At 38.3% G+C, this 14,310-nt stretch overlaps 1 protein-coding gene across 6 annotated transcripts in view; it reads left to right on the top strand.

The window, feature by feature from the left end:
* dst (dystonin) overlaps positions 1-14,310 on the top strand; it is a 302,233-nt gene that overhangs the window by 136,441 nt on the left and 151,482 nt on the right. For 4 of the 6 annotated variants that reach the window (XM_089117354.1, XM_089117349.1, XM_089117350.1 and 1 more), the window contains 10 exons: positions 344-493; positions 620-853; positions 1,977-2,129; positions 3,191-3,424; positions 3,553-3,837; positions 5,176-5,724; positions 6,976-7,152; positions 9,159-9,282; positions 11,589-11,797; positions 13,816-14,133. In XM_089117354.1, coding sequence (XP_088973480.1) covers positions 344-493; positions 620-853; positions 1,977-2,129; positions 3,191-3,424; positions 3,553-3,837; positions 5,176-5,724; positions 6,976-7,152; positions 9,159-9,282; positions 11,589-11,797; positions 13,816-14,133 — 2,433 coding nt within the window. The remainder of the gene's footprint in view (positions 1-343; positions 494-619; positions 854-1,976; positions 2,130-3,190; positions 3,425-3,552; positions 3,838-5,175; positions 5,725-6,975; positions 7,153-9,158; positions 9,283-11,588; positions 11,798-13,815; positions 14,134-14,310) is intronic. The other 2 variants (XM_089117353.1, XM_089117352.1) reach the window with 1 other exon arrangement.

Genomic DNA, 14,310 nt, shown 5'->3' with positions numbered 1-14,310 from the left:
CACAATTGCTTTCTCTTGTTCCTCAACTACTTCCACACACTCTGTTTCTAGTCTCTGGAAAGACAGATTGCTGCTCTCCCTGACGTACTAACAGCAGATTTGATCGTAGCAGAGCAACTTCTGAATTCTGCTGATGAACTCATTTCCATGCAAATCCACCAAGATTTGGCTGCGGTCTATGTAGATATACAGAATGCTTACAGAGATGTTTGCTACTTGTCAGCTGAGCGAAATAATGCTATTCTACTAGCCATTGACACAGTGAAGGTTAGTGAAGGCTTAAGAGTAAATATAGAATAATGCAAATTAGATTATCTTACACTTTTTCACATATGGGTTACAGATCCAATTGGAAAGCTCCTATCAGGATTTGGTAAGCTCTCTTGATAAGATATCAGCTTGTATACAAGATGATTCTGCGAGGGTGTCTAAGCTTGATATCATGGATACTGATGACACAGAAAGAATTAAGATCAAGATTCAGCAAATTAAGGTAAGTTGTCTTGGAACGTATTAATAAAGTTGCCCAAAATACAAGGGTGACATTATATCCTTCCACATCAAATGAAGTCATCATCTGAACAGTTTTACTTAGTGTTCTTTATTGTTCCTGATTCAGGACACAGAGAAGGACTTGTCAGGAACCCGACAGCTCCTGGAAGATGCTGCTTTTGATATCCAAAACTTCATTTCTGAGCATGCTCAGTTCCTGAGTCCTGCTCACAGCAGACACCTTCTAAGGGCTCTCAGCACTACCCAGAGATCTTTCAAAGACCTCACGGACAGAGTGTTCACTCGGAGACAAACTCTGGAGGTCCACTTGGAGATCCGTGAGGATGAGAGTCGGCAGCAGGTTTGAGAGAGATCACACTGACCGTTGACGTTTCACATGAAAATGCATGGAGATGCTTCTAAAAGTGGTTGATTTGATGTGTGGTGTGTTTTGACGTGAACCCTCTGGGGTCCAAGGTGTTTTTGGGGTGCTTGAGATGTTTTGACATGCCTGACATTTGTGCTTTTTCAAACATATTAATGGCACAGGTGAAATTACACTCTATTTAGTACAAACAGGGCTACCATAATATGTGAGCAACATGTATGTAAATGTATTTTTGAGAGAATATTGTTTGTGTGGTTATTGAAAAAACTAAAAATGAAAGTTTCTGAAATAAGGCCACAAAACACGTACGAAATATGCGTCCACAAGACTTGACTAATTGATGTTGTGGCCTTGAGTTTTTTCTGAAAATCATCCTCCTAATCGTTCGCATAAAGCCGACCTCAGAGGGTTAACCCAAAAAGTGACATGTGTTCAGTTTTCTTTCCTGCGCCAATATATTTCATTTTGAAATAAGAAATTGGTAGAGGAAATCTTAAATAATTTGCCATTCTTGTAAAATAAAGATAGTGTTTAGTTTATGCTATGAACTATGAACTGCTACTTGCTATGCTAGAGCCAATTTAAATTAAAAAATGTCATTCTTTTGACCAAAACATGGATACACCCTTTTAGATGAGTAATGAATATTGTTTGTTATTTTTTTCTTTCTTCATGGGGTCTTTCAAAAGAGTTTCATTATGATATTGTCAAGACAAATCATGAATACATTGTGTGTGTGTGTGTGTGTGTGATGCTCAAATTGTTGCTCTGTGTTTTGCAGATTTTAATCAGAATCTATTTGTTTATGTACAACACAGAAAGCCATGGCTTGATCACTGCCACCAACTTACCTTCTTCGCATTGTTCAGGCTGCCTGACCCTGTTCAGCTCTTACTACCAAAGGACCTAAACTTCATTACATGTGGATATGCTTTCTAGCAGTAAAGGCGGCACTAACCAACATCTCTTTACCATTGCCAAATTCTCTTTGAATGGCTGGCATGTTTACAGCATACTCAGTCCCTGCTAATGGTTGAATGCTCTGTGTTTGCTTTGATGCTGTGGTTTCTTCTCTAACTGAACGCTGATGTGCTAGGCCGCTGTGGAGAAGCAGAGGGAGTTTTCAGAAAAGCTGCAGGAGCTGTTTGATGATCTAACACAGACGGAGAACCGACTGATTGGCCACCAGCAGCAGGCGGTCAGTGCCAAGAGTGTGGGAGACCTCCAGCAATACCAGCAAGAGCATCAGGTACAACCTGCTCACACTTGTACTTATATTACACACAGTTAAAGAAGTTATTAGAGGTCTTTGTTAAAGTTGGCATGCAATTGAAGTCTTTGCTTCCCAATTGCAAAAGTGAAACATAAATGAGAAAAAAAGTAAAGTGGGTCTTGATTTCACCCATCGGGAATTGATTGGAATGCAGGAAGTTGGGCGTTGCTATACATAGCAACCAATGGCGTCTCCAATGGAGGCAGATGAATCAACTAAATTTGTGGCGATTATTGATTTTAAAGGAGTAGTTCACTTTTAAAAAAAAACTTTTGCTGATAATTTACTCACCCCCATGTCATCCAAGATGTCCATGTCTTTCTTTCTTCAGTTGAAAAGAAATTAAGGTTTTTGATGAAAACATTCCAGGATTTTCTCCATATAACAGACTTCAATGGGAACCAAACGGTTCAAGGTCCAAAAGGCAGTTTCAGTGCAAACTGTTCAACGATTCCAGACGACGAATAAGGGTCTTATCAAGCGAAACGATCACTCATTTAATAAATAAATAACAAAGTTTAAGTTTTATAAGCTCAAACGCTCGCCTTGCTCTATTCTGTGATGCGCGTTCGTGACTCTCCTGTTCATCAAAATGAACAAATCTTTTTCCGAGTCAATTCGTTCGTTTTGTTCGTTGAATTAACCAAATGACTCGGAAAATCGTTTCGCTTGATAAGCCCTTTTTTTTCATCGTCTGGAATCGTTTAAAGCCCTTTGAACAGTTTGCACTGAAACTGTCTTTTGGACCTTAAACCGTTTGGTTCCCATTGAAGTCCATTATATGGAGAAAAATCCTGGAATGTTTTCATCAAAAACCTTCATTTCTTTTCGACTGAAGAAAGAAAGACATGGACATCTTGGATGACACGGGGTTGAGTAAATTATCAGCAAAAGTTTTTTTTAAAAGTGAACTACTCCTTTAACCCTTTACCCGAGGATAAATTACTTTAACACAGTGGCTTGTTGCAATTCATTACGTATTATATTGTTTTTATCTGTTGAATATTAAAGATTCTTTCTCTATGCTGGTCTCTCAGGCTCTACAGAAAGACCTGCAGGCTAATGCCAGTGCCCTCAATGAAGTCATCAGCAGCACGAAGAAGTTTCTGGAGGAGAATCGCAGTAAACTCACTCCAGAGCAGATATCGGCTCTCGAGGACAAACTGGAAGAGCTGAAGAGCAAGGCGAACATGCTCAACCAGAAGGCAGAAGAGTCCAGGAAGGATCTGGAGAAGGTTTTGACAAGTGCTATCAAGCAGGAGACTGAGAAGGTTAGGGGGAAAACACTTTCCCAAACACTACTCAAGTGGTAGTTTAACTATTTCAAGGTGTGTTTGGATTTTTGTGACTATTCTCAGTAAATCATAGTTATTTCTTCTTCGATTTTGCAACAATACAGGTAGCAGCTGTTGAACAACTCGAGGAGAGTAAAACCAAAATTGAAGGTCTTCTAGGCTGGATCTCCAACATTGGGAAAGAGAAAGAAATGGGTGGAATACAAAAGGACCGGACGGGTAAACAGAACGGGAACATGCCCGAGTACACGTCCGTGAAGAGGATTATCGGCGAGGGAGATGATCCTAATGGAAATGCCTTAGACGCTACAGATAACACAAGTCTACATACCGGCGAAAAGCAAGACGGTAAAGCCTTGGACCTGGACCAGCAGTATGATCGAGTTCAAGTGAGCACTTCAGTATTTATTTACCCTAGTTCCTTCTCATACCCTTGTGAAACAGAAGCACACTTCAGCATACAAGTGTAATTATTACTGATTTTATTTAAATACTAAACTAAATGTAGTTGTCATGAATCTTGTTTATTTTCTGACCCTTTGACCCAGTTTTCCCCGTGTGTGTGTGTGTGTTTGATCCCATTGACCTGTGCCTTGATAATCACCTTTTCTCATTTGCTCTTTGTTTGACTGTGTGTTTATATCCTCAGTTAGCTTCTGTTCTTTGTGTTGTGTTAATGTTGCTGCCTGGATGTTATTGTCGTCTGTTTATTGGATTATCTCTGTTTGCTTCTTGATTCTTTCTTTGAAGTGATCTTTAAAGGGATAGTTCACTTTGAAATTAATTTTTGATATATTTTATCTTACCTAAAGGGCATCCAAGATGTAGGTGTCTTTGTTTCCGCAGTAGTTTCAATTTTGATATTTTTAGGTCAAACCGTTCTTGTCTGTCAGTCATATAATGGAGGTCTATGGTCACCACCTCAAAGAGCATGCACAGAGAAGTCCAGATTAAACATGATTTAATGACTCGTAAATGTAAGTACACATTGATGGCCTAAGACACGAAACGAGCGGTTTGTGTGAGAAAACCAACAGTGTTTATATCGTTTTTACCTCTTGTAACCACAGCCACGTCCAACTGATCTGAGGGCGCTTCGGTCTGCACAAGCGCTGGAAGTGGTCTCTCTCGCGCGTGTACGTCACTCATTGTTTACACAGAGATTTCAGAAGTGTTGCCCTTCACTGTGAAGATCCGAACATATTTAGACAGGAAATCGCAATGGAAGACGATTTCGATTTATCAACAGACAACGTTGAATTTCTTTTGCAACCGCGCGAGAGATCAGTTGGACGTGGCTGTGGTTACAAGAGGTAAAACGATATAAATACTGTTGGTTTTCTCACACAAACCTTTCGTTGCGTGTCTTAGGCCATTAATGTGTACTTTCATTTACGAGTCATTAAATCATGTTTAATCTGGACTTCTCTGTGCATGCTCTTTGAGGTGGTGACCATAGACCTCCATTATATGGTTTGACCTAAAAATATCAAAATTGAAACTACTGCGGAAATAAAGACACCTACATCTTGGATGCCCTTGAGGTCAGATAAAACATACCAAAAATTAATTTCAAAGTGAACCTTTAAGCCTTGAATCAACCAGCCAGCATGTGTGACCATAATTGTAATATATTGAAAATGTATCATAGTTTACTTTTTTTTAAATGCAAATATCTGAACTCAACAGTACTTTTTAATACTTACTAAGCCCTCCATTCTCCACAGGCTCACCACCAGGAGATCTTGTCCCAACAGCAGGACTTGATCATCGCCACACAGTCAGCGCAGGCGTTACTGGACAAACAGGCGCAGGTCCTGTCCCCTGCGGAAAAAGACAAGCTACAGAGGGACATCAAAGAGCTGAAGGGCCGCTACGAGTCCTCTCTCACGCAGGCCGAGCAGCAGATGAAGCACATGCAGACGGTTCAGGAGGAGCTGCAGAAGTTTCAGGGGGACTGTGAGGAGTTCGAGACGTGGCTCCAGCAGGCCCACGGGCAGGTGGAGGAGCTGAGGACGCCCGCGGCCAGTCTGGACACTCTGAGGAATCATCTACAGAGACAGAAGAGTTTCTCTGAAGACGTCATCTCTCATAAAGGAGACCTGCGCTTCATTACCATCTCGGGCCAGAAGGTGCTGGACGCGGCGAAGGCCTGCGACCGCGGGGGATCTGGGGGGACGGACGGCCTGGCGGTGGTTGATATGTCCGGGACTTGCTCTGCAGTCACAGAAAAGCTGGATTCTGCTGCCGCTCGATACAAAGCCTTGCACTCACAGGTAATGCTCTTTTCCATCTTATGTAGAGTCAGTGGCAGATTCTGTCCAGGTACCCCACCATTAAACTTAAAGGAGTAGTTCAGTTTAAAAAAAAACTTTTGCTGATAATTTACTCACCCCCATGTCATCCAAGATGGTCTTCAGTCGAAAAGAAATGAAGGTTTTTGATGAAAACATTCCAGGATTTTCTCCATATAATGGACTTCAATGGGAACCAAACGGTTCAAGGTCCAAAAGACAGTTTCAGTGCAAACTGTTCAAAGGGCTTTAAACGATTCTAGACGATGAATAAGGGGTTTTATTCGTTTATCAAAAAAACAAATCTTTTTCCGAGTCATTTCGTTCATTTTGATGAACAGGAGAGTCACGAACGCGCATCACAGGACAGAGCAAGGCGAGCATTTGAGCTTATAAAACTTAAACTTTGTTATTTATTTATTAAATGAGTGAATCGTTTCGCTTGATAAGACCCTTATTCATCGTCTGGAGTCGTTTAAAGCCCTTTGAACAGTTTGCACTGAAACTCTCATTTGGACCTTGAACCGTTTGGTCCCCATTGAAGTCCATTATATGGAGAAAATCCTGGAATGTTTTCATCAAAAACCTTAATTTCTTTTTGACTGAAGAAAGAAAGACATGGACATCTTGGATGACATGGGGGCGAGTAAATCATCAGCAAAAGTTTTTTTAAAAGTGAACTACTCCTTTAAAAAAGACCATTTTTATCTCAGGAACATTGCAAAAATATCACATTTTCCAGACACACATTTAAGTTAGTTTAGCTGTATGGGAAATTAACCACTTTATAATTACAACCAATAGATGGCAGCATTTGTCTCTCAATGGTTGTAATTCAGCAAACATATCCTGTCATTACATTATTAAAGGAAAAGTTTACTTAAAAATAAAAATAAATAAAAAATCACCCTCAAGTGGTTTCAAACCTGTATGAGTTTCTTTTTTCTGCTGAACACAAAGGAAGATAAAGAAGAGAAAAATGTTGGTAACCTTACAGTTGGACCCCATTGACTTCAATAGGAGAAAAATAAATACTGTGGAGATCAATGGGGTCGTCAGCTTCTTAATATCTTCCTTTGTGTTCAGCAGAAGAAATAAATTCATTCTTTTGAGTGTGAGTAAAAGATGTCAGAATTAGCATTTTTAAGTGACCTATTCCTTCCAATGTTTTTGATATAAATAATTAAAAATGAAAATGTTTGAGATGATAAACTGTAAACTTGTGCGTTTCAGTGTAATCAGCTCGGAAACAATCTCAAAGACGTGGTGGACAAGTTCAAGAAGTATGAAGATGCCAGTGGTGTTCTGGTGAAGTGGCTCAGCGTCTCTGAGGACGAGTCCCGAAGACAGCAGTCCGAGCCCATCGCCGGAGACCCACAAACCCTGCAGAGACAGCTGGAGGAGACCAAGGCATGAACACACTGTCGTAGAGCATTTCACATTGGTGATTTAAAAGCGGGTCAGGTGATGAAACCCTGCTCCTGATGAGGAGTAGCATCTCTTCTGTGCTGTTATCTCCACATTGTGTTGCTAAACTTATACAGTGCGCAATGATGCAGTGCTTAGCCACTGACAGCCAATCACGTGCCTCATATTCACAAGCTTTAGACAGTCATGAAAAACACAGTGCTTTGAATATAAACCGTCGTTTCAGTGTTCGAATTGAAAATGTCAAATGGTGACTGGAAACACGTCATTTGGAGTGAAGAATAGACCGTTTCATTCTTGCCTTTATAGTCTGAAAGGACGATTCAGTGTAAACTTGATAGTCTGAAATAGAGCCAGACCGATATATCGGCCGATATTAGACATTTTCCAAACTATCGGTATCGGCAGTTATAATGGCCGATAAATGAATATTTCAAAAATAAAATAAAAACGGACGAAACACGCTTTAATCATCTCTCCTTGGCCTGTTATATTGAAAATGTATGTTTTACAATTTGCAGTATGACGTTATCTATTGCTAAATTATGGCTCATCATAGACTAGCTAACCTGACATTGTAATTATAAGGTAGCTTATAAGGCAATGTAGGGACTAATTATTATTTTATTTATCAGAACTTTAATATATTTTGATGTTCCTCTGTTCTGTTGTGACAATAAAAGAAACAAGTTTCTTTTTAAAATGCTTTATCATATTATTTTAGTTAAAACTCATATATAACTACGTTAGGGAAATCTGTTAATGTTTTGTTGCGCGTTTCTGAAAAAAAATAAAATAAAATATATTTTATATATTTTATATATTATATATTAAATATATACATATATATATATATATATATATATATATATATCGGCCGATATATCGGAATATCGGATTTTAAAACCAAAAAATATTTGTATCGTATCGGCCTTCAAAATCCTTTATCGATCGGGCTCTAGTCTGAAATACGAGGAAACAAATGCTAGAGCCAGTACGAATTCAGTGCCAATCAATGATACTGACACTGCAAATATGCAAATAAGAACGTTAACCCTGGGTAACCCAGAGTATGAACACCCAGGGTCATTTGTTAACCCCGGGTAAATTATGATAACCCAGTTGCACTGGAATATTTCAAGTGGCAAGGCTTAAACTTTATTGACGATCCAGCATTCATTGGCCCATTGACTGACCTGAGTGTCGTTCACATATCATGTTTGAACTCATAAAAATATTATGAGTTCAAACTAAATATTATGGGTATAATTTCATATACTTGCAGAGTATTAACTTTAGGTCATCCTCAAACTGTAAAAAGTGGTAACCAGCAATTTTGAGCTTAAAAGCCTCAATTTATTTTGTTTGTATAAATGAATGCATTTAGGTTGATTCAGCTATATTTAATAACATTTTTGACTTGAAAACCATTTACCATTTATTTTCAGTGCACTATAAAATGCCTTTGAAAGACGTTTTAGTGTTTGCGATGTGTTTTTAAAATATGCGTCAATCAAAAATACCATCTAAACAAAATGTATCTGTGGAGTGTTATATGCTTTTAGATAAACTGAACAAAATCATAATTTTCCAGTAGAACATTATAAAAATGCATGGTCGTTTCTCTTTTTCTGTGTATTTATAGCTCTGAAGACTTAGCACAGATTTAATTTACTTGTGACGCACTAAAGCTAGTTGTTCTTGCGAAGGTAAATAGAGAAGCAGAGAAAGCTAATCACACTTAAATAGATTTCGTCTCCCATGATGCACTCAGACCACATCCAGCGAGATCAGATACGCAGAGAGATGTGTCATTACTTTCTCTAGGAATGTGCAGTACGACTGTCTTCTGACCTTCTCAACCTTTTATAATGCCACTGTCTCACGTGAACACAACGAACACACACCACTGATGCTGTGCTTTAAGATAACCAGGCTATTGACTGCACTCTTATTAGTGGATTGTAATAAGCATTGGTCTGTTCCAGAGTCTTCAAGGGCAAACGGCATCCCATCAGGCTGTGCTGGATACGCTGAGGAGGTCATGTGACGCCCTGATCTCTGCGGAGGGAGAACTGCTGTCCAATCCTGAGGAGATTCAGGAGGCCGTTGGTGAGTCCACATTAAGTCTCGCAAAAACACACCACAAGCAGAAAGGCCTAAAACCAAAGTTAAGATCGTGAAGACAATAACGCAAAATCTCCAATCTCTTAATGTAAAATGCCATTACTGTAATATCACTAGGTTTTTCACTAGGTTACCATTTATTTTCAGTGCACTATAAAACGCCTTTAAAAGACGTTTTAGTGTTTGCGATGTGTTTTTAAAATATGCGTCATATGTTCTGGTGTCAAAGTATGTTTTTTTTTATTATTAATTTCTTCATTAAGTATTTTTTTTTAAATCAGCACGCTGTAAATAAGCATCATTATATACTACCATGAGAGTGATAGCACTATAAATTACGGAAGCCCTGAACCGAAACGTAAAAAACAAAACAAACAAATCTAGCATTTCAAGATTAAAGTCGAAACATTTCAAGATTATAGTCGAAAAATTTCGAGATTAAAGTCGAAACATTTTGAGATTAAAGTCAGAACATTTCGAGAATAAAGTCTAAACATTTCAAGATTAAAGTCGAAAAATTTCAAGATTAAAGTCGGAACATTTCGAGATTAAAGTCGGAACATTTCGAGAATAAAGTCGAAACATTTCAAGATTAAAGTCGGAACATTTCGAGATTAAAGTCGGAACATTTCGAGAATAAAGTCGAAACATTTCAAGATTAAAGTCGAAACATTTAGAGATTAAAGTCGAAACATTTTGAGAATAAAGTCAAAACATTTCGAGATTAAAGTCTAAACATTTCGAGAATAAAGTCTAAACATTTCAAGATTAAAGTCGGAACATTTCGAGATTAAAGTCGAAACATTCAAAATTAAAGTCAAAACATTTCAAGATTAAAGTCGAAACATTTCGAGAATAAAGTCGAAAAATTTCTAGATTAAAGTTGAAACATTTCAAGATTAAAGTCGGAACATTTCGAGAATAAAGTCAAAACATTTCGAGATTAAAGTCTAAACATTTCGAGAATAAAGTCTAAACATTTCAAGATTAAAGTCGGAACATTTCGAGATTAAAGTCGAAACATTCAAAATTAAAGTCAAAACATTTCGAGAATAAAGTCGAAACATTTCAAGATTAAAGTCGAAACATTCAAAATTAAAGTCGAAACATTTCAAGATTAAAGTCGAAAAATTTCAAGATTAAAGTCGAAAAATTTCAAGATTAAAGTCGAATTTTTTTTAGATTAAAGTCGAAACATTCAAGATTAAAGTCAAAATATTTCAAGATTAAAGTCAAAATATTTCAAGATTAAAGTTGAAAAATTTCAAGATTAAAGTCGAAAAATTTCAAGATTAAAGTCGAAAAAAAAATTAAGATTAAAGTCGAAAAATTAAGAGATTAAAGTCGAAACATTCAAGATTAAAGTCGAAAAGTTTCAAGATTAAAGTTGAAAAATTTCAAGATTAAAGTCGAAATATTTAAAGACTTCCGAAACTCTTGTCCGGCATTAAAAAAAATCGCATCGGGTTCGATTTTCTGCGTTTTTCGCATCCGTAGCAAGCCGTTTCAATGGTGCTTCACAATTCAGAGCCCCGAATCACGAATACAAAAAAAAAAACACATACAAAATCTGTAAAATTAAGTGCAAACATGATATTTAAACATGTTACAGTTTAAACTATGCATGATAAAATTACACATTTAGAAGCTAAAACACATCAGAGTTATAACCAAACCAAACCATTTTTATTAATCTCGTTGCCAATAGCAGAAAAACATCTTATTTGACCAACATTTGCACATTCACATTCACACAAGCCTGCTCTGCTTCCTCTCAGTGCTGATGTAGGACAGTGGACTCCTCTTCCTCATTCATCACTCCAGCATGCTCTGCCTCTTTATACAACCTGAAATTCATTTATACTCAGTTTATGTAAATTACTATTGCTTACCAGGATTTATTTAGCTATTTCCATCATATTTACAGGTGAAAACTAATATATTATGTGCAAAGTGAGATATTTCAAGCCATTATTTGTTTATTTGTTATAATTGTGAAGATTATGTCTTACAGATATGAAAACCTTTTCACAATATTCTAGTTTTCGTAAGCTGTAATCTATAATCATCACAATTATAAGAAATAAAGGCTTGAAATATCTCACTTTGTCTATATAATATATTAGTTTCATCTTTTAAGTTGAATTACTGAACTTTAGCAGGATCTTCTCATTATTGGAGTTTCGCCTGTATTTTTTGCAGTTCCTTCTATTTGTATTTTTAGTTTTCAGAGCTTAGGCCGCTTGAACAACACGTGAATAAAGCATGTGTGAACCTGCTTGTGTTTGTAGACGACGTGGCGGAGAGATACGATAACCTGTGTAAGTGTGTGAGCGACCGCCACGAGAAGCTGCAGGTGACCCTGACCCGCTCTCTGAGTGTCCAGGACGGGCTGGACGAGATGATGTCCTGGATGGAGAAGGTGGAGGAGAGCGTGAAGGAGACGCCGCACGTGCCACTCGACTCACACTCCATCACAAGTGCTCTCAGCAAACAGGCAGTACGTGACCTTTCACCTTTCAGGCATATTCAAACGTATCTGACTGACCCTTCAAACCAGGGTTATTAGTAAATGGCAAGGAATTACATAAACTTTGAGACGACTAGTTAACTTTGTGTTCTGCTCATGATGAAAGCGTTTTGATTATTATTGTACATTGTTTATTTTTACTAGATACTTATTTAAGTGAAATACTGTATAAATGCTCCAGACTTCAACCCTGAACACACATGTGTATCTAAATGTAAAATAATAACAGCTTGATAAAACTTATGATCTTACCCTAATATCCATATTTAATTGGGCTTAACTGATGGATTTGGATGACATTTTCAGATGCCACTGTTTTGGCTCATTTTTGAGAGAAAAGAGCATCACGTAGGCGACACACAATAAAACTGTCACTGATTAAAAGCTATTGAAAACAAGCTAAACCAGATAACGAGGGGGGCGTGAGAAATAATAAACACCTGGGATAATTAATAGACAGGGAACAACTGATAACAAAATAACAAGACACAAAACCCACATTATAACAATATTATATATATATATATATATATATCATAAGTCAATGTTTTCTTCTGTGTGTTTTCGGGGATATATTTAGAGATTATATAATCATTTTTTGTTTTAGCATTTTTAAGGTATATATTTATTCTGAAGTGTATGTAATTATACTGAAGTTTGTAAGTTGGAAAGCAGGGGGAAAAAACATCAAAACCTTGAAGAATATTTCTTTGAAAATGTTGATTTTAATTCAGAATAAATAAATAAATAATTCCCCATTTCCCATTCGTTCCTATGAGGGTTAAAGTGTTAAAAAAGGATTTGTTACTATTTTGATTACAACCACATAAACTCCTCAGTTCTTTTATGTGTATTTCAAGTGCAACAAAAGTCTTTAAGTCTTGGACCGCTCCATCCGAAAATGATTTTGGGGTTAAAAAGACTAGAAGAGATTTCATCTTAACTTAGTAAACACCACTTTAAAACATCGTTACAAAATATGTATCGAAATAATAGCTTGATAATATCTTACCTTAAAGGGGTCATGAAGTGGCTTTTTAAATTGTATTATATTGTTGTCTGAGGTCGACTTATGACGTTCGCTTGGTTTTTGCATTCAAAAACATCAAAATGAATAAATAATAGGCTATTTTGTACCCTAGTTTTGAGCCTAGCTGAGAAACGCTGGGTTTTTATGGGCGTCTCGCACTGAAGACTTGGAAGTGAACGCCCACTGCTGTGATTGGAGAACAGTTTTGCATATTATAATGAGTTTCGACTCACCCGTCGGTGCACTTGGGGAAAATTGTTCTGAAAACGTCCAATGTTGTAAAATGGTGACCGGAGTGATTGGCCCATACATGTTGGACCCAGAGTCCGTGTGTTGCACCATTCCTGTCAGATCCAATATAGACGGCACAGCACCGTTCTTTACTCTTAATCGCTCTGCAAATCCAGTCTTGAGTACAAAACAATCCTCAGTGAAATGAAGCGAACAGACGGACGATGTTTTACCTCATCAGCTGAACGTCATTAAAAATAAAGTTTAGTCCTATTGGAGTCCAGAGGAAGCTTATGCAGCGACTGTCTTCTTCCACAACCAGGCGCTGCACAATATTCTGTATCGCTCGGTAGATCGATCCGGTTTGACATCACGAGGTAGGCATCTATGTTATTTAGCTATGCGTGTAATGCGCGAATCGGTGGGCGGGGCTAAACCAGCCGCGTTGATCTTCTTCTGCGGGGGTGGGGTTTTATCCTCTTTGACGTCATAGTTCCCCACTTTGAAAAACGAGTCGTTTGCTGAGGCTGGTGTCAATAAAAGCTTTTAATGGACTAACAAGGACGTTTTCAGTTCTGAAACACACAGGATATTCTTATAATATGACGACCTCTTAGATGTCAAAAGCTCAAGGAAAATTGGATTTCTCCAAATTTGGATATTCCTTTTTACTTGTTCTCAAGGGATGCATGTTGATGGAAGGTGTGTGTGTGTGTGTGTGTTTCAGGCTGTGGAGCAGGACATGTCCATCCGGCAGAGCAGCATCTCCGCCATGAAGCTGAAGGTGCAGGCGTTTGTGGAGAGCGCGGATCCCGCCGCCGCTAGCCTGCTCCGCGGTCGGATGGAGAGCCTGTCCCAGCGCTTCACGGACGCCTCTGAGCGCCACAAGCGGAAGCTGTCTCAGATGGAGGAGCTCAGAGAGCGGGTGGAGCGGGTGGAGAAGACCTCCGAGAAGCTGCAGCAGTTCGTGATGAAGAGCTCACAGGCTCTGGCGGAGAGCGACGGACCCGGGAAGAGCGTCGCTGAACTCTCACAGCTCGTACAGGTGAGCTGAAACACACACAGGTCAAGCCTTTGCTTCAGTTATATTACTTCTATTAGCCTATAGTGGATATAGGACACACTTTACTGTAACGTCCCAGTGTTAAAGGAGTAGTTCACTTTTCAAAAAACTTTAGCTGATAATTTACTCGCCCCCATGTCATCTAAGATGTCCATGTCT

Source organism: Pimephales promelas, chromosome 11, assembly GCF_988280905.1.
Source record: "Pimephales promelas chromosome 11, fPimPro1.hap1.1, whole genome shotgun sequence".
Taxonomy (NCBI): Eukaryota; Metazoa; Chordata; class Actinopteri; order Cypriniformes; family Leuciscidae; genus Pimephales; species Pimephales promelas.
Note: the sequence above shows the minus strand (reverse complement) of the source record. Positions and strands in the feature narration are given on the sequence as shown.